We start from the raw sequence: 18,367 nt of genomic DNA on the forward strand, positions 1-18,367 counted from the left end.
GGGTACACATGCTCGTATCAGTCTGACCATTCAGCTGGACAAGCAGCAAGCATCCCAGGCATGCTGCGAGGGTGGCAAGACACATCTCCCCTTGCCCATCATGCCTTAGGTCCTGCATCACAGCCAAGTGGCATGAAGGGCATGAGAGGAACAGATGCAAGGCTATAGGAAGAAAAGAGCTCACCTCTGCCTGGTGTAGTGGCAGGTTTTCCCCCGCCAGCAGGTAGCCCTCCACCAAGTGCACGCAGTAATCAACAGAAGAGCCAACGAGGATGGAGAGGGAAATGGCTTCCACAGCTCCCATTTCCCAGCCAGACCAGTACATGATTGTCACCACCAAGCAGACCACCCCTGTGTGAAGAAGGTCATGTTAGGCAAATATAAAGGACTCTAGGACTGCTGCCCAGGCCTACTGATACAAGTCAATCACTGGGGAGTTTGGGATCATACTGCTGCAGGTCTGCATGCTAGCCAGTCTGAATCTTGTACACACTCCCTCCTGCCCACAGAGGCAAACACTTCCCTCACCTTCCCTTTCCATAGGGACCATTCAACAAGGTAATCAGACCTGCTGGGGATAGTGAAGCACCTAGTTAAATATTAAGCAAACTGACAGACTGATGCCAGTCTAGACTAATGCTTGCTAAATGAATCCAAACCCAGGAAAGAGGGCCCTTTGTTTTGCTTGCTGGAGTTACACAGACGCTGAGCACATGCACAAGTTTTTCTCAAAGGCAAGAGTGATGTTTGTTTGTGAGTCATGTGTGGGAGACTAAGTGGTCTTAAAATGATAGATTTGATTTTTCAACTGAGAAGTTTAGCAACACACTTAGACCACAATATCGTCAAATCACCAGCCAGGGAGAGGGAACTATTTACAAATTTACTTCAAATACTAACAAAACTGCTAAAATATTCAGCTTTTAAAATCTCCCACTGCTTAGAAACAGCAGCCATGGTGCAGATCCTTGGGAAGTAGCGCAATTGTTATTCAGAGCATGTGGGACTTAATCACATTATTATACATAACAGGCAGGGATGGCATTTGTGTAGCTAAAACCCTTATTTAAACAAATAGAAGGGATTGTGTAGATAAAACACACTGGGAATTAGACACACAAATCTATTTTCCCAATGAGGTTCCCATGCATTTGTTAAGAGTTTCTCCCATTCACCTACGTATTATCAGGACTGGCTCCTGGAGAGCCAGAAGGATTTACACAGAGTAAGAGCAATTCAGTTCAAATCACCAGAGACTCAGCAGTGCCACAACCCACCAATTTCAGACAAAGGGAAGGCCTGACATATTGGAATTGGTGTTTTTACCTAAAATGCTGAGCAGCACTGGCAGCAGGAGGAGGATGTGAGTGGTAAACACCGCCACTGCAGCCACACAAATAACCAGCGAGAGGACGAGACCGTACAGGGCACTCTGCACTCCTGGAAGAAAAAGGGCCAGCTAATTTGACTCCTGGAAGGCAACAGCTTGGATGAGAAAGGCACCCTGTCCCTGTTGGCAACAAGGCAGGCAGGGACGCACTGCAGGGAGATTGGAAGGGGAGGATGAAAGTGGAGAGTGGATGATCAACTTCTTGCCTCTCACATCAGCAGGGCAGAGTCCCTTCCTTTCTCTATTTCCCTGGGGTCTGCCTAGGATTTTGACAGTATATGCTGCGTGGGGCAGAAACAAGCTTTAGGAGTTCTCACAGCAATGGTAAGGGACTGAAGATGTAACACGTGCCCATCAAATGGGACAGAGCGTGCTGTGAAGATGTGTCAGACAGCATGGGCTCCTCAGGGAGGGAAACATGGTGGTCACTTGCCTATAATCTCCATGAAGATCTGCTTCCAGTGCTCACAGGTCTGGAAACCGTGCCGGAGAGCAGAGCCCTCTGGGAAGAGCTGGAGTTGCTGCTGCAGGAATGTCTCCCATTTCAGGTAGTCAGCATATGTCTGGAAGGAAGATTTCCCTTTGTAGGTTGTCTGTAAGAAGATGAACATGTTATTCTTGTGTCCTGCTCTTTGGGGCAGGGTATGCATGGCAAGGGAAGAGGTAGAAGCAGCCAGCTGGAGCTGCAGCACCAGGCAGAACTGGCAGTGGCATATGGGCAAATCTGCCACCAGCTCTTTGCCTGAGCTCTCACAGTATGAGCTAATTGTGGCATAAGCAGCCACTTCTAGTAACTTGTGAGTGCAGGCATCTGTCTGCAACAATGCACAAACACTAGCAAACACTAAATTATGGCTGCAAATGGAAGTGGCCAGTGCAGAAAAAGCAGAGCTAACCCCCCAGAATTTACAAGAAGAAGCTATCACAAGGATAGATGGTGATGCCATGTGCTCACCGATTCAAATGCCATGGAGATCCACTGCACCTTCCCATCCTTCACCCCCACTGCCCCATGAGAGAGCTGTCCGGGCAGCAGGTTTGGCTCAGGGATGTTCTTGCACTCAGGATGCAACATCTGCAGAAAGGAGGAGATGCTGTAACCTGGAAAGAAAGAAAGAGCAGGGGATGAAGAACAGGACAGGAAAAGGAAACATGTTGGAGCAAGGTGGGAAAAAAAACACAAGAGAAAGTTGCAGGCCCCATTTGTCAGCAGCTGCTTCCCCTTGCAACTCTAACTTGCCAAAGCCCTTGAGGTCTTGGCACCAGAGCCGTCAGCTGTTGCTGGCTTGAAAGGGCACTCTGTGCCATCAGCACTGGACAGGGCACTACCAACCCTGTTTGTCCCCAGCTGTCAGGAAGCAGTATGAACAGAAAGTGCTGAGGAGCTGTCTGCCTGGCCTCGAAGGGATTTTCTCCAGGTACGAGACACTGTCTTTTGGCCTGAAGCCAATGTACACTTCCTAGACTCAACTCCACAACCTTGTGACTTCTGAAGTTGCAAGAGAGAGTCACTGGTTGGGTATGTGAAGCCACAGGGGCAGTGAGTAGCCTCATCACAAGATCAGGTGTGATTTGCTCGTTATTCAGGAGCTAAGAAGATATTTACTTGTCCAAAAGATTGTTAAGTGTATCACAAGCAATACCCATGACTGGAAAGAACAGATACAATTCTGTTCTTATCTTCACTGGATTAAATCCCAAAGAATATTCCCAGTGTCTTCGGAGTTAAAGACACCATTTCTCTTTCTCACCTCCCAGAAAGCACGATGAGGTGCATGTTCTAGAAGGGTAAAGCTGCCTTGGGAAGAAAAGGGCAGCAAGAAGCAGCCACCCTTTCTGGTTTGCTGTTGAGGACCCCAGCTCAAACAAACACTGCTGCAAACAGAGCTGCAGAATAGGAGTCTGATGTTCCTGTCCCACTTGCTGTGTATTTCTCATCCCCCAAATGGTTGGCACAACACACAGAAGCATGAGGTGAATGGCCCATGGAGATGGGAGCTGTGACTTAAGCTAGGTACAAACAGGCAGAGCTGTGCTGCAGCCAGATCAGGAGAGCTGACTGCTGAGAAACACCTCTCCTCCCTGCACTGCCTGTATTTATCATTGACTGGTACCTCCTTTTCCTATCCCTGCTTCATCAAGCTGGGATCTGAAAGTTTGAAAGCCCTTATCAGCCACACTCTTCAGACTGGCGGGTGAGAACCAGTCTCCACCCAGGGACCCAGAATCCCCCCAAGGAGTCTGTGGCTGGTGTTAGTCCTACCTACCAGAGGGCAGGCACTGAGCCCCTCCTGGCTTCACTAGCTCGGTGTTGCTGGCTATGGCTTTGCAGAGGCGGCACAGGTTGCCAATCTCTTTGAAGAGGTCGAAGCTGTCATCATAGATAACGCTGCCCTTTCACAAGGAGACACAACAATAAGAGCACCACACGTGAGGCATACACACAGCAACTGGCACAGGGCGGCAGAAGCCGAGTCCTCTCCTGGCTACACAGCCTGGGACTAGCTTATACAGACCTTATACAGTGGAAGAACCCAGCAGACATCTTTGCCTCACCAGATAACCCAAGAAGAAACTACATGCTGCCTGCTCCCCACTCACTTCCAAAAAAAAAAAAAAAAAAAAAAAAGGGGGGGGGGGCAGGGGAAGGCAGGCAGTATGACAGAAGCACTAATAAATGAATAGCCACCATACCATGCCCAACACCATTAGGGTCTGCCTAAGGAGCAGCTCTAAAGGCCTAGCAGCCCCCAGCACGGAACTCCAGTTTTCTGCACACTCCACTGCCTGCATTTCACACTGCCCCCTCCAGAGGAAACAGGCAAAAGCTGATTCTGCACAGTGCCCCCAAATCATAAGGCAGGAAGAACAGGAGAAAACTGAAGTGCATTTGCTAAGTAACCAGAGCTAAGCATATTTTTTCTGGAGAAAGGCTGTGAACGTGTCAAGGTATCAGATCTGGGAGAGAAGCTGTTCCTGGAAAAGTCACATTTAGTAACCTTTCCCCAGAGTAACTGATTTGTATTTTTTCATGTTAATATCTCATAACAAGACAAAAATTATAGAAAAATATCAGTTCCCTGGATCTTGAATTTGTAGTGAGATTTTCATACTCAGCTCAAGATGGGTTTGCTTCTAAAATCCTCAGGAAAGCCAGATTTAGACTCAAAATTAGAAGGTTAGATACTGCATTCAGAAAGGGATTTTCTGAAAAGTCTGAAGTGATTTCAATAAGGGCTTCCTAATCTCCATTATTTGTGAATTTGCTAGAACAGAAATGTACTTTTAGCTCATCACAATGCTACCATCTCTGCTATTCCATCTGTCTAGACTGCTGGAACACACTGCCTGGGCTGTGGGGATTAATTAAACACCATCCAGGGAGACCGTCCTTCACTCATCAGCCCCGAGCATGCCTGTCCAGCATGCCAGAATGTGTGTACCATGTCTCCGATGACGTGGTTGTCCGGGCGTCTTGTGCGATTAACACCTCTGATACCAAACACTACAAACACCATGGCTCCTGTGTCTACCAGTGGCCGCACTGCTGGCTTCCCACAGCCCGTGTTCATGCAAGGATTAAATCCAGAAGTGGCTGACAGCTTTGCTTTGGGTGCTGCTGTCAAATACAGAAGAAAGGTTGGTTACATCAGAAGGCAGCAAAAAAGGGTCTGGCTCTCTGGATCTGACAGTCAGACATGGCTGAACAGGTCCTCATCAGCTTACCTTTCTCACTGGGAACATAGAGGATGCCTTTGGTGGGTCCATCTGGGCTAGAGCTGAGAAGACAGCCAGGAGGTGCTACACACACTCGGCCATGGTAAGGGGGCTTATGCGACTGGGCAAAATACAGTTTCCTGTGCAGCAAAGAAAGTTCGTTATGGGGGACCAGAGGTAGTAAAGATGAAGTGTCCAAAGCATTACATGGAAACAGATGTTCTCAGGGACAGAAGAAAAAGGTGGGCAACTCCAGATCTGGTTCCCTAGCCATTGCATATTCTGTGCTGCCTGCTCAGTCCAAGAGTTCAGGTGGGTAAGGGCAAGACCAAGATCGGCACTGTCTTTTTGACACCCAAAGAAGCAACCAGTCACAGTCCTGCACCTGTCAAGCCTTTAGCATGTTAGTGACGCTATGGGCCTGCAGAATAACTTTGCAAAGATGGGGCACATTTGCAGCAAAGAAAGTCCTAGGGCCATGGATGTCATCAGCTGAGGGCAGGACTGGCACTGGACATTAGGCATCCCCTATCAGCCACTCAGTTGTGCTGTTTTTGCTGCCTGGCCCTAAGTGGGTTTTGGAAGGTTACCGTGTTCGCTGTTGCTCCTTGGCGGCCACGTAGAAACTGAAGTCGAACTTCCAGCCTCTCTTGGTGTCACAGGACAAGGTGGTCATCATCCACTTCCTGGGGCTCGTCTGCTTAAGCAGCCCTACTGTGGACACACAAGCTGTCAGCTTCCTGGTGAAGTTACCGAAAGGCACTCTATACACCTAAGCAATGGATTAATGAAAACAGACACTTAACTCCACAGGGTTGCAGCCTGTTGCACATTAGCATCACACACTCCCCTCCTCCCTGAGCACTGGCACAGCCACACAGAACGAGTACTGCAGGCATAAACCCAGCCAGCCCCCAACCTGTCTCCTTCCCAGGGCTGGCCAGTGTGTCATGGGGCCCCTTGCCACCCCCATTCTCTGTGGCCTAGGCTGAATGGTGGCTGCTCTGTCCAGGGTGAGGGACATCTGAAAGCGAGTCCTCCTGGGGGTGTGTGTGCCCAATATGGCCTATACACAAGCAGTGTTGCCCGCTTGCCTGTGTCTGTGGATGTACAGAAGGAAGCAGTGGGAATCCAGTTGTCTCAGCAGCAGTTTCTACTAGAATGAGCTCAGCTGATGATGCCAGGCCTCATCTGATCTCCAGACACCCACACTTCTGTTCCCATTGCTGACAGTCACATTGCAACAGCAACAGGTAAGTGCTGTGGCACTACGAGGCATAATCTTTAACGATGCCAGGCACAATGCCCTCCATGTTAGCTACCTTACTGCAATGCCCCGCACATTTCACCCTGAGCTACTTAGGGCCCCGTGGAGAGACAGGAGGAGGCTCTTATGCTCACCTGTTGAGTGCTGCACTCTTGATAGAGGGGTCCAACATCCCTGGACTGACTCACCTGGAATGAAGGCACCTCCCCGTCTCCCGGTGACACCATCTGCCAGGGGGCAGGGACACTGGCATTCAGTGAGAATCTGTAGATGGCTGGTCTTCCCTTGCTTCTGGACTTGGAGATATACACAGTCCCCTGGAGATCTGAAGAAAACAGAGGCCATGAGGGCTAGTGGTACTTCTCAGTCAGCAAACCCTACAGATATGGGCAGCAGCAAAGGAGGGTTCTTCTGGTCTGCTCTCTCCTCTGGGGCAGCAGGCACAGCCTTTGCCTTCTAGCAGCACAGCACACCTTTCAAAGGTACTCACAAATATATCTTGAGCTGCAGTAATTCCTGATGGCTTACTGATTCATGTCATCTTGGGACCTGGCCCAGTAACCCTTTTATCCTCAAAATCCCCTGCAAAGCAGGCTGAATTTACTGTCCTCATGGCCTGCCAACAAGGTTGTGACATAGGACTGGGATGCAAAAGCTCTGAGCTCCTAGCCCAGTACTCAGACCAGAGGGATCTGTCACTAGACTGTACTGCCACCTGGGTTATAGGACCACGTCCTAGAGAACAGCAGGCATTCAGGAAAGGGGGATTGTAATGATGCCCCTTACATCCAGAACCGAGCTAGGGCTCGGCCGGACAGGGTCTGAAGAGAATTATTCCCCATCAGCTATTTATAGATCATATGATTTAGTTTTCACCTGAGTGGATCCTTGGGCCCTGGATACAAATGTAGTCAGTCATCATGCCCTACTTACCTTGCTGCCCTGTATCACTTATGCTCCCTTTGCTTCCCCAAGGTGACCCTGAGCCCCTCTTCTTTTTTTCCAAGGAGGTTCGGATGTTGTTCTGCAAACTGTGGGGCTTTTCCTGAAACAAACCTGTCCCACAAGGTTAGTCAGGGAGGAAAGAGCACATGGCATGACAAGAGACCTGCCAGCCCTGCACACACCACAGACTCTGCTACTGAACACCAAACCCTAAGCAGGGAACACAAGAGCCACAGACCCCCAGCTTGTCACTGCCATCACTTATGAGTAAAAGTTGTCAGTTTTCATGGACTATAAAGGAATTGCTCCAGCAGAAATACTCTGGCAGTTCCTGGCTAAAGCAGGAAATAATTTTCAAAATTCTCCACTCCTACAGGCAACTAAACCACCCCACTCCCAATATGCGCCTCCCTTCAACAGGGTCCATCCAATGTCCAATGAGATATTTGAACAATGTAGGCCTCCAGCTCAGGGCTTAGGCCAGGCTGCACCCACCGTGGTCTGGGGACCAGCACTCTCACCTGAGCAGGTAATACAGGAGATGCCTTCAGCACTCAGGTTGTATTTCAGGTCTAGCAGCACCTGGATGTTAGTGTCTGGCCGGAACAAGACTGGAGCACGGCTAGCTGGATGGAGGCGGCTAGCAAAGAATATGGACAGGAGCAAAACAAGGAGAAAGAGCCCTGCAAGGAGAAGCCCAGATAAGTGTGTGGGATCCTACGTGCATCTTGCACTTAGGACGTACTCAGACAGCAGGGGTGTGGCAGAAAGGTGGTATTTTCAACAGGAAAAAGGAACAGCCTCTAAAGCACAATAACAGCTGGACTTTCTTGTAATGAGCCCCATGCCTGGAAAACCCCATGAGGACTTGCCATTTCAGATCTGAGTGAAAGGAGAGAGATGAAAAAGTCTGAGTTCCTCATGCAGTTCCCTTAGTGACTGTTCTGGGGACACTCTTCCACTGAGTTAGAAGCCAGCTACTATGTCCCTTTTCTCAACCTCTTGTCACTAATAATCAAGGCTTGGGGACCAACTGAGATGCTATCAAACCCTCTAAAATCCATGCAGATGGAATACCCCCCTCCTTCCTTACCCACAATCACCCATCTGCTCTTCACTGCAGACCACAGCACCCAGTGTTCCAGCAGTTCCTGCAGATGAGTTATCAGTTGACCCCGGTTACTCTTCTCTACAGGGAGCTGCAGATTTTCTGGCATCACAGATACCAAGGGGACATCCCCCATTTCCAGGGAGCCTAGAACGAAAGAGAAATCAAAGGCAGTCTCAGTGCTCAGTGTCATGAATGTCTCTCATAGCTTTCTGCTCTCCTTTACAAAATCTTCTGCAAGGTGCTGTACAACTCACTCAAGCTAAAGAGATGGAATAAGACCCAGGCAGAGGCAGTGGCTTCCCAGGATGTCATAGGAAACATCTTTGTCAAGTCACTGCCATGTGACAGCTACACTTCTAAATCCATAGCTCAGTCCAAAGCCTATGCTTCAGGCTATTCCTCCTCTGCCAGACCCCACTAACATTGTCCATAAGGTCACAGGGACACTGCATGCTTCTGGGGCCAAGCAAAATTTGTCTCTGTCCCACTAAGTATGTCTTACAGCTAATTGCACGCCTCTGACCTCTTCCTGACTGCAGCCTGACTCCTATCTGATCTCTTTGCTCCAGCTCAGGGATGCCTAGGGAACTGCCCTCTTCTCTATGGGTGAGAAGCAGAGATTTGCTGTCGTGAGGTCAAAGTGTGCCTGGCATGCTGTACATCTGACCCACAGACCATGCTTTGTCACCAACTGGAACAAGCTGCTTTGCTTCTTCACAAGTTACCTGATGCCCAGGGGCCCCTAGAGAAAAGCATCCTAATGTTTACTCTGCTCAAGGGAAGGAGTTATTTCCCTACATTACCATTGCATGTGGCTCTGGCATACTAAGGAGACAGCTCTTGCTGCACAGTGCTAAAGCTTAGTTGTCTGCCTATCAAAGGCAGCTCAGAGCCTCCTCTGCAGGGTGGGGGTCTGCACACTGCTGTGGGACTGGTGGACTCTCAACCATTGATCCATTTGCCTCCAGTTCCAGTTTGCTGTTAGGCCTGAAAACTACTCTCTGCCCAGACCACTTCCATTGGGGGTTTTAAAAGGAAGAGATCCCAGCTGTTTTAAAAAGCCAAGTACAACAGAGCATGACCCTGTAAGCACCCTTATCTTCAATCAGGTCTATAAGGATTATCTGCTGCTAACAACAGCTAGGAAATTTCTGGGCTCTTTTTCTAGATTGCTTATGTGGTCTCAGGCAAGTCACTGCCCTCTTCTTGACACGATGGAGGAGATGCTCTGAGGAGGTGGTGCTGGAGAATAACTAAGTGTTCTCTCACCTGCTTCCCAAATGCAGTGCTCCGTATGGCAGGGAAGAGGGGAAAACTCTTACTCAAAGGTGAGCTGTCCTGGTGCTATAGGTTAGAAGTGTCATGGCTCCATCCATGTCACAATCAGTGATTCCAGCCAGAAACTATAATCCACGTTAGACCCAAGAGGACTAGCAAAGCAGTTAGAAAGCATGTATCGACACCCACTGAAGATCTCAAAGCAACTTACAACCATTAGTGAGTTCAGACTCCTACAACCTCCTGTGTCAGCACCATCTCCAGCTTAAAAGAAGGGAAACTGAGGCACGGACCAGCGGCAGGGACAGGAGGAACTGCAGGATGAACAGGGCAGTGTGGTCCCCCTGAAGGCACGACACAGCAGGCACATACCAGGCTCCTCCTCCACACTGAGCAGTGGGATGTCATCATCAAGATAGGGAAGCGTCTCTCTGCCTGCTCTGGAGGTGGCCTCCGAGGCAATGAAGAGATCTTCAGCCAGGTGCAAGGCACTCTTTTTGGTGCACTTCTGACTACAGCTGGATTGGAGCACGGAAGGAGACAAAAGCATGAGTTTTAAGCCACATACCCTGCAAAAAGTTACCGGTGGGCTCCTTCAGTGACAAGGAGAGCAGCAACAGCCTGTTCCAATTACTTGGAAAGAAAACAGGCACTGCCATGAGCAATTTCCATTGCTAAGTGCTGAGAGGTCAGGGGCTGAGCAGCTATGGCAAAGCAGTAGCAGGCTAGGCTGTATACACAGAGCAGGGCTGAGCAAGGAACACTGGGCTCTGAGTGACAGGAGTTTCAGCAGTTCATCTCCCTGCTAATGAATTAAATCAGGCCAGGTCATCTGCACTGCTAAAGAGCAGGGGAAGGGGAAATGTGCTGACTTTCAAATACAAATCTGCATGCCCTGCTTGTGCTCACAGGCAGAAGCAATGTTGATCTGTCTGCCTTGCAGTGCTTGTGTCTCCACAGCTAGAGGATTTAGCTGTGCAGTAAGTGCTCTGACGACTCAAATGGCTCCAATACTCCATGGGATTCAATGAAGAGGTATGACTGGCATTGCAGTCTGGCTCCTGGGAGGCACCTGTGTGTACACCAGGGGGAATGAGACTGGGACCTGGCCCTTCCATTTTTCTCCACTCTGGAATGGCAGAAGTTAAAGTTTGCTTCTGTTGGAGACTAACAGGGAATGGCAAAGCCAAGCTGCCTAAGGGGATGAGGATAACTGAGAGGATAGGGCAGGGATTTGCACACTGCCTTGGCTGTGAGTTCCACAACAACTTCCCACCCACACAAGGAGGCTCCAGGCTCACCTGGTTTGACAGGAGCTCTCTAGTGGGGACACATAAAGGGTCCATATTCCAAGAGCAGCTGGCATTGTGAAGAGCACAGCTACCCAGCAGCAGGACACAATCAGCGACATGAAGAGTCCAAAGTCATGCACGGCTGGGATCTACATGAAGAGAGAGAACATGGAGTTGGGATCGACTGGGGCAGGAGATCTGGAGAGACACCAGGCTAGAAGGATATCCAGAGGAAGCTGAGAATAGCACACGCTGACCTCAGTCATGGTAGTCAGCAAACAAAGTAAAGAGCTGGGCCAGAGCCTGACAGCCAAAGGATCCTGTTTGATCAGTGGCATAGGAAATATTGCCTTGGATGCTGATACAGGGAGAGTGTCCACTGCCTTAGAGCAGGTAAGGGACAGCCCTCTAGGGCAAGCAAGTCCGGCATGCCCCTGTGCTGGAGAAGAGGACAGAAAGATGGTGCTGGCAGCTTCCCTATCTATTAGGCTCTCTGGCAGAAACAGAAAGCCCCAAATCCCAAAGCCGCAGTGTACCTGAGAGAAGATGTTGGCAGCATATGCTGCAGCTGTGGTCAGGGAAGTGAAGAAGGTGGCCTTCCCTGCTGTCTGGATAGTGTGGATCATGCGCAGTCGCAGGTCCTTGAGGTGGGTGGCTTGGCGGTAGGTGTTGATGAAAACAAAGACATCATCAACCCCTGTAAAAAGAGGGGGGAGATTTTGATACTTTGCTCACAGTAGGGACACGTGCTAAAAATCTAATTTCCCTTCAACATCTGACCTGCAAATATTTCACTTACAGGTAATGGAGGGAAATTCAGTCCGCATTTGCCACCATCACCTTTCTCTCTCCTGCAGGTAGGAGTTATGGCAAGGCAACACAGGTAGGTTTTGAGCAAGGATGTGCTTACCAATCCCCACAATGACAAAGGCAGCCACACCATTGAGTATACCCAGGTACTGGATCCCAAATACGACATGGTACAGGAACAGAGCCACCAGGCAGCTTAGTCCAATACTGGCAATGCCAAAGAATGACAGGAACACTATAGGAAGAAAAGAACACAGAAAAAGTAGTACCGCTGGCTGCCCCCTGGGAGAACAGACACCTTGCATCTGCCTTGTTGGGCTACTGGTTCCCAGGAGCGTGTTGGTGACAGAATAGCTCAGGGCTGCAAGAGTACCGCTTGCAGACTCCTCCCCGTGAGGCCCATCCGTGAAATTACATCAGCTTTACACCAGCATTAGTAAGATGGGAATCTGCATCTTATTCCTGTTCTCCTGTGAGCCTTCCCTCTACCCTGCCCACAAATCTCTGCTCTGGAGAATCAGACTTGCATGACCTTCTGCATGCTGCTGTGCCACAAAGCCAGGCTGGTGTTAGGGCATCAGAGCCTCTCCCGAGGCTTGCACAGACACAGGGAGTCACGGCACATTTGGATTTGTGTGAGAAAAGGGCAGTCGTGACTACAGCCTACCTGAGCAGGAGGTAAGGATGTAGACCAAGACAGCTATGCAGCTACTGCTGATGAAGGCCAACAACATGTCATTGTTGAAAGTCCTCCTCACTTCATAGTCAAACAAATCCGTCCCTCCGTACAGCACTTGGACTTTGCTAGGGTGGGAAGACATGAAGGAAGGAAGAGGAGTAGGTAGAGTTGAGTGTAAAGGGAGCAGAGCTAGGGAATTTAAAGTACAATGTCTCCCCCAGAGCCAAAGGAGGTCACTGCTCTAATAAACTTGGCAGTTCTCTGAGGAAACAGGTCAGAGTGGTGACAGCAGGCTGAACAAGGTTGCTGCTGGAGGTGAAATTCACATAAGAAGGGAGAAAAATAAAAGAACAGGTCTAATATTTTTAAAATTCTTCCAGTACATGGTGGGTCTCTGGCACTAACAGACAGCTCCTGAAGCCTCCAAAGCCAATTCCATCTGGAATCCTAATCATTGCTTATTATATTAAGCACAAAGGTAATAACCAGTGGATGCAGGCAGAGTAAGAGCTTACCAGAAACCATATGATTTACCAGCTTCTGGAAGCAGGCTCTGAGCAGAAGTAATCCAAGATAATTAACCAGGAGTACAATAACACTGCACCATAGGAGGCTATCAGGAATCCAAGCTTCAGAACCAAGCCTTGGCTCCAGCTCCCTTTCGCCTTCCCATAACTGCAATGCACTCTGCCAGCCCATTGCTGAGAACGCTCTGTGGCTGCCTGCTTTCAGGGCTGACAAGGGCTGGCTGCATCTCACTTTGCTTTTGAAGATCGGTATCCCTTCATTCTGGGAGCTATTTTGATTCAGAGCAATAGAGAGCTGGAGACTGAGAAGGTACAGTGACACTGGGACTCACTGCCTTCTCTCAGCTGTCTGGATACTGGGCTACTCTTTTAGCTCTATTTTACCATCGACCTCTCACAAGCACTGAGCAAAGCTCTATTCAACTGAAGTCATACAGACCTGGTGGTGAAAAAAACCTGCACTTCCTGAAACTTATCCTGCCCTGAAACTCCATTCCCCATCTGTCTGTGCAAAGAGCAAACACTTCTAGAAGGAATTAACACTGACATGAGCAAAAGCAGAATCGGATCCACAGGTTGATGCCTTGACTAATGACCATTTCACCCCCTGCATCAGTCCAATTGGAGCCAAATTCAGAGCAGGAAGGCAGAGAAGCAGCTCTGTTGGAGCCAGTGGAATCAGACTTATGAGATGGAAGCAAACAGATCCAGTGCCAGACAGGGGCTGAGTGGAAAGGCAAGCACTGGATTCAATCTTTGGCTCCCTTTCATTGTCTCTATTGATGTCTCTGGCATGTTTCTGCAGTAGGAAGTGGCATTAAAGGGAAGCATATGAATGGTTTTCTGCCATATGCTCCCCACCCTCATTCACAGCACTGTACCTGAGCCCAACTTCAAAGGAGATGCTTTTTCTCCTTCATCTGGAGCATTACGCCATGGCCACTGTTCAAGACTGACCAGCAGTCTGAGCTGGCATGCCAAGCCTTCTGTGCCTAATGCCTTCCAGGTAAGACTGAATGCTGCATGGCTATTGGAGCCCAACAGGCATGCCTGCCCTGTGTAAACCTTAAGACAGAGCTTTTACACCCTGAAGGGCCTATTGCATCCACTCCTTTAGTGCAACAGAAAGCACCATCCTCTCCAACCTCTGCCCTTCCCTGCTCTTGCTGACTCCCACCAAGGTACCCACCCTCTCTGCACACACCCTCACCTTGTGGACTGCTTGGCCAGCATGGCCACATAGGTGATGACAAAGTTCTGGAACTTGCGGCGCTGCTCCTCCCAGCGGTCCTCCACTGAGTAGTAGTTTGGCAGTGGTGCCCCAAAGAGGATTTCACTCCGCAGCAGGGAGCTCTTCATGTTCTCAGCAGACAAGCCCTCATCCACATACCAGTAGAATTCAGGGTGGGTCATGGCCAGCTCCAGAGACCCTGTGGGAGAAAGCAGCACCGCTTTTGTTAGGTCCTGCTTAGTTGACTTGGCAAGGCACAGGGTCTAGCCTGACAAAGGGAACCTGGGAGCGGTCCTGTTTTTCATCAGAGTGATACTGACTGCTGCTGCCTTGCAGAGAGCAAGGAAGTCTGGGGAAAGCTGGACTGCAAAAACTTACATTCCACTTCTGCTTTGTGACTTTGCTTGTGATGTTGCCTACATGCAGTTCCCCATCAGGGATGCATCTTCCACCTGACTGTGATCTGAACCACAGCTCCCCTAAGCAGCAATGCACACAACCTTGCCATCAATACTCCTGATGGTGGAGGCACTTAGTTCTTGTTCACTGGGCCAATATTTGCTCGATCACGCTGGGAAGCGCAAGAGCTAAACAATACCCATGGAGGATGAGGAGTCCTGGCTCTGCTGTGACCTGGTACCTCTGCCATCTGGTGGTGTGAAGGACACAGAGATGGAGGTACTCAGCTTCTCAGCTCTAAGAGACACTGCCTGTCTACCCTCAAAGTCCAAGTTCCCTTGAGTTCACTTCAGAAAGACCCAGAAACTACGCTCTTTCCTGTTTTGGTAGCAGAATTGTTACTCACACTGGAGCAGATGGAGTTAATTCTTTGCCTGCTCCCTGTATGGCTCCTGAACAGCTATCATCTGCAGCCTGCACTTGGGAGACAGATGGAGGCTTCATCCCACAGCCACATCACTCCCACAGACTCCTCATGATTCACCTCTTTTTCACCATCCAGAGCCTCTGCTCCGCTAGAGGGGCATAGTACAGGGTATGGAGCTGGGAGGAGGCGGCAGGGTCGTCTTCTCATTATAGGAGCCCTTCCAGCTGGTGACTCACAAGCTGCCTTTCAAGCTCCAGAGCAGCCCACAGACTTCTTTCATCTGCTCTATGGTACAGGGAAGCTCATCCCTATTGTCTGTCCAAAACCTGACATTCCTCTAGTTAACCACAGTCATTTACAGGGGACAAGGGTCAGTAGCAGGCATCTGTACAATGCAAGACTCCCCCTCATTTGTTCCTCTCGCTCGCCTTTTGGGGCCTGTGTGAACCATGACTGGAGTTGCAGGGGCTTTGCTGAAAGGGTTTGAAAAGGGGCCCCAGTGCAGAAAAGAAGATTCCTCAAAGCACAACATGGGAGCATCTTCCTCTCTGCACAAGGCAGTCACCCCTCTTAGCTGTACACCAGTAAGCGACTGCCTGAACTTGCAGGAGATGCATTCCTTAAACATGCCAGCCCTCACCCATGGCCCTCAGCTCACCTTGGATGTCAGCAAGGTCTTGTCCCATGCCATCATAGTAAATCTTCCCTCCTCTCTCAGTGGGGAAGAAGTAGGTCATGAGGGAGCTGGGAGGGGAGCAGTAGGAATAGGACCCCAGGGGCAGGTCCTTCAAGACCTCATGGGGCTTCCAGCAGAACTCCCGGAAGCGAGGATGGTCCATGATCTTGCGCTCGACCTCATGGATGGTAACCAGGCGCTCAGTGGTAAAGATGTTGTTTTCAGAGTCCCCCCGAGCCAGAAAAATGAGCTCGATGCGCCAGTGGGCATGTGTCTGTGTGTTGGCGCTGATGTAAGTGCTGGAGTAGTCCCAGCGTGGGGCACCCCTCCCAGTTCGGGAACTCCGGTTTCCTGGGTTCAGGTGGACACGGGGCTTGGGGGAGCTCGTCCTGCCCTCTGGGATGCTGCGCTTGACCTGCGTGCTGACCCCAAGATGGGAAGCATTGAGGTGAAGCTGCTGGAGCTGCTCAAAGATGAGCCTCTGCAGGGTTTCAGAGGTAAAGTCAGCCAGGTCTCGGCGGTTCCTCCCCCATGACCCAAACTGGGACTTGAGGGCCAAGGCAAGTGCATCAAAGCGCTGAGAGGACTCATGGTTGCGTATCTCAAAAGCATTGTAGGAGATGTCAATATCCAGGGCTGGGTAGTGGAGGAACATGACAACAGCAAGAACAGCAGGGATAGCACAGCCCAAGAAAAGGATGAAGCCAGCGCAATACGGGTTGGTAAATACCCAGCCAACAATATTCCAGAAGCCAGACACCGGCAGTGTGACACGCAGGGGCCTGACTTTGCATGGGCTTTTCCCACACAACAGAGCACCCTCTCGTCTCTTCCGGGAGCTGAAAGCTACCTCTTCATCTTCCTCATCTAGCCAGGCGTCCTGTAACAAGGGGTCATCCTCTGTGTCCATGTCCAGTCCCTGCACAAAGGGGTAGAGAAAAGCAGTCAGCAAGACCCAGCAATGGGTGTCACCAGGCACAGCCGTGAAACCATAGCAGTTGCCGAAGGGTCTCGGCAGCAGAGCCAGGGATGGAGGCACACTCCAGTGCTCTCAGCCCTGCACCCTCAGCAGCAAAGCATGACTCCTTTCAAACCCCACAGATTTGCTACAGCCGCTGAAAGAACAGACTCACCATGGCATATCCCACATCCAGCCTGGCAGAGGAACTAGAAAGAGGAAAAGTTCAAACTACAGTCCCAGAGCTCAGTGCTCTGGCAGAAGAAGGCTCTGCATGGCTCCAGGAACAGAGATGGCAGGGGACTGACAGCATGCTGCTCAGACTGCAGCAGCAGGAACATTTAATTAGCTAATGTGGTTCTCATGCCTGGGAACAGTTCATGATAGCAGACGAAAAATGCAAGGGACCCTATCTTTCCCTCCTTAAAACTGACAATAGATTTTCCTGCAGCTATTTATAGCTGTATTCACCTTTCCCACAAAGCGTGCACCTGTGTGCACACAGAACCAGAAACACATGCAGCCATACCTGCAGACACAGACGTATGCAGGCATTTGCACATACCAGCCCCCACAGAGAACTCACTGTGACCGTGCTTTAGTCCCTGAAGGGCTATCAACTGCCAGTGTGGGAAGGGAAAGGGCTGAACAACCCCACTTGCCTTCCACCCCTGCAAGATATTGTTTATACAGTGGGTTTTCCCAGTTCCTGTGGAACAAACAGGAAGCAAAAGCAGTTACTGCCCCCATGTAGTGTAGGCAGGAAAGAAAGGGAGACCCCCTGCAAGGTGCTGTCCTTTGCAGGGGGCTGCCAGCACACACAGGTTCTTAGACTTTCCCATGTGCCCCTCCTGGGTGCTGCATGGTAGCCTCCCAAGTCAGGAAAGCCACAGGTGGCAGTGGTCCCCAAGAGCAAAGCCCAGAAAGCCCAGACCTTATTATAAGCATCACTCCCTTTCCCGGCTGCCGGCAGCAAAGCCAGCAGCCGTCCTCGCTGAATCAATGAACAGATTCAGTTTGTTACTTGACTCTGATAGTTGCAAGCAATTTACACACAAGCCAGAAGCAATTTACAAGCTTTGCTCCTAACCAGTGTTTCTCTTTTTAACAGGACTTATATCAGCAGGAAGATGAATTGCCAGCACTCCTTAACTCCAGGTCCTCAGAAGACCTGGGAGCTGCCTGAACTTGGACTGAGAGGAAAAGCTATGGGGCAGAAATGCTCCCTGGCAGAAGAGGGATGTGCAAAGGAGCAAGGGTCACAGCAATCTCCCTGGCTCTGGTCAGTGTGGGTGATGCCTGTGGCTTTGCTCACAGGGAGTTTGTGGGAGCTACAGCAGCTCCCATGGGATTCGCTCTGGTCTGGATAGCATCTGTGTTGGCAAGCTGGGCAGAGTGCTTCCAGCATTGCAGAGCCTGTGGAGAACAGGGAACCTCTGAGCTCTAGCCTCCCTGCTCCTGCCCGCACCAAGGAAAGCACGAATGTTGAACAGTGGCTTTAATCTGCAGCTGATATTGTCTCAAAACATCCCACCCTTCCTGTCAGTGTGAGAGCAGGGACTCTCCCACTCCCTCACTGTGGTTAAGCTCATGCAGCTGGCTCACCCACCTCAGCCAGGCTGCAGAAAGCTGTGCAGGAGGGCACGTGTGTAAGTCTGTG

General features: G+C 50.2%; 1 protein-coding gene across 3 annotated transcripts in view; it reads right to left on the reverse strand.

Annotated features, from left to right (window-relative positions):
- Window positions 1-18,367, reverse strand: part of DISP3 (dispatched RND transporter family member 3) — a 108,424-nt gene that overhangs the window by 2,090 nt on the left and 87,967 nt on the right. For all 3 annotated transcript variants that reach the window (XM_069782462.1, XM_069782463.1, XM_069782464.1), the window contains 19 exons: window positions 15,732-16,668; window positions 14,227-14,446; window positions 12,478-12,614; window positions 11,911-12,045; window positions 11,537-11,697; window positions 11,010-11,149; window positions 10,081-10,226; window positions 8,413-8,574; window positions 7,841-8,002; window positions 7,308-7,430; window positions 6,563-6,699; window positions 5,698-5,879; window positions 5,117-5,247; window positions 4,834-5,009; window positions 3,658-3,784; window positions 2,346-2,491; window positions 1,824-1,983; window positions 1,327-1,440; window positions 185-351 (listed from right to left, as the gene is read on the reverse strand). In XM_069782462.1, the coding sequence (XP_069638563.1) occupies window positions 185-351; window positions 1,327-1,440; window positions 1,824-1,983; window positions 2,346-2,491; window positions 3,658-3,784; window positions 4,834-5,009; window positions 5,117-5,247; window positions 5,698-5,879; window positions 6,563-6,699; window positions 7,308-7,430; window positions 7,841-8,002; window positions 8,413-8,574; window positions 10,081-10,226; window positions 11,010-11,149; window positions 11,537-11,697; window positions 11,911-12,045; window positions 12,478-12,614; window positions 14,227-14,446; window positions 15,732-16,668 (3,663 nt within the window). The remainder of the gene's footprint in view (window positions 1-184; window positions 352-1,326; window positions 1,441-1,823; window positions 1,984-2,345; window positions 2,492-3,657; window positions 3,785-4,833; window positions 5,010-5,116; window positions 5,248-5,697; window positions 5,880-6,562; window positions 6,700-7,307; window positions 7,431-7,840; window positions 8,003-8,412; window positions 8,575-10,080; window positions 10,227-11,009; window positions 11,150-11,536; window positions 11,698-11,910; window positions 12,046-12,477; window positions 12,615-14,226; window positions 14,447-15,731; window positions 16,669-18,367) is intronic.

This window comes from Haliaeetus albicilla, chromosome 4 (assembly GCF_947461875.1).
Source record: "Haliaeetus albicilla chromosome 4, bHalAlb1.1, whole genome shotgun sequence".
NCBI lineage: Eukaryota > Metazoa > Chordata > Aves > Accipitriformes > Accipitridae > Haliaeetus > Haliaeetus albicilla.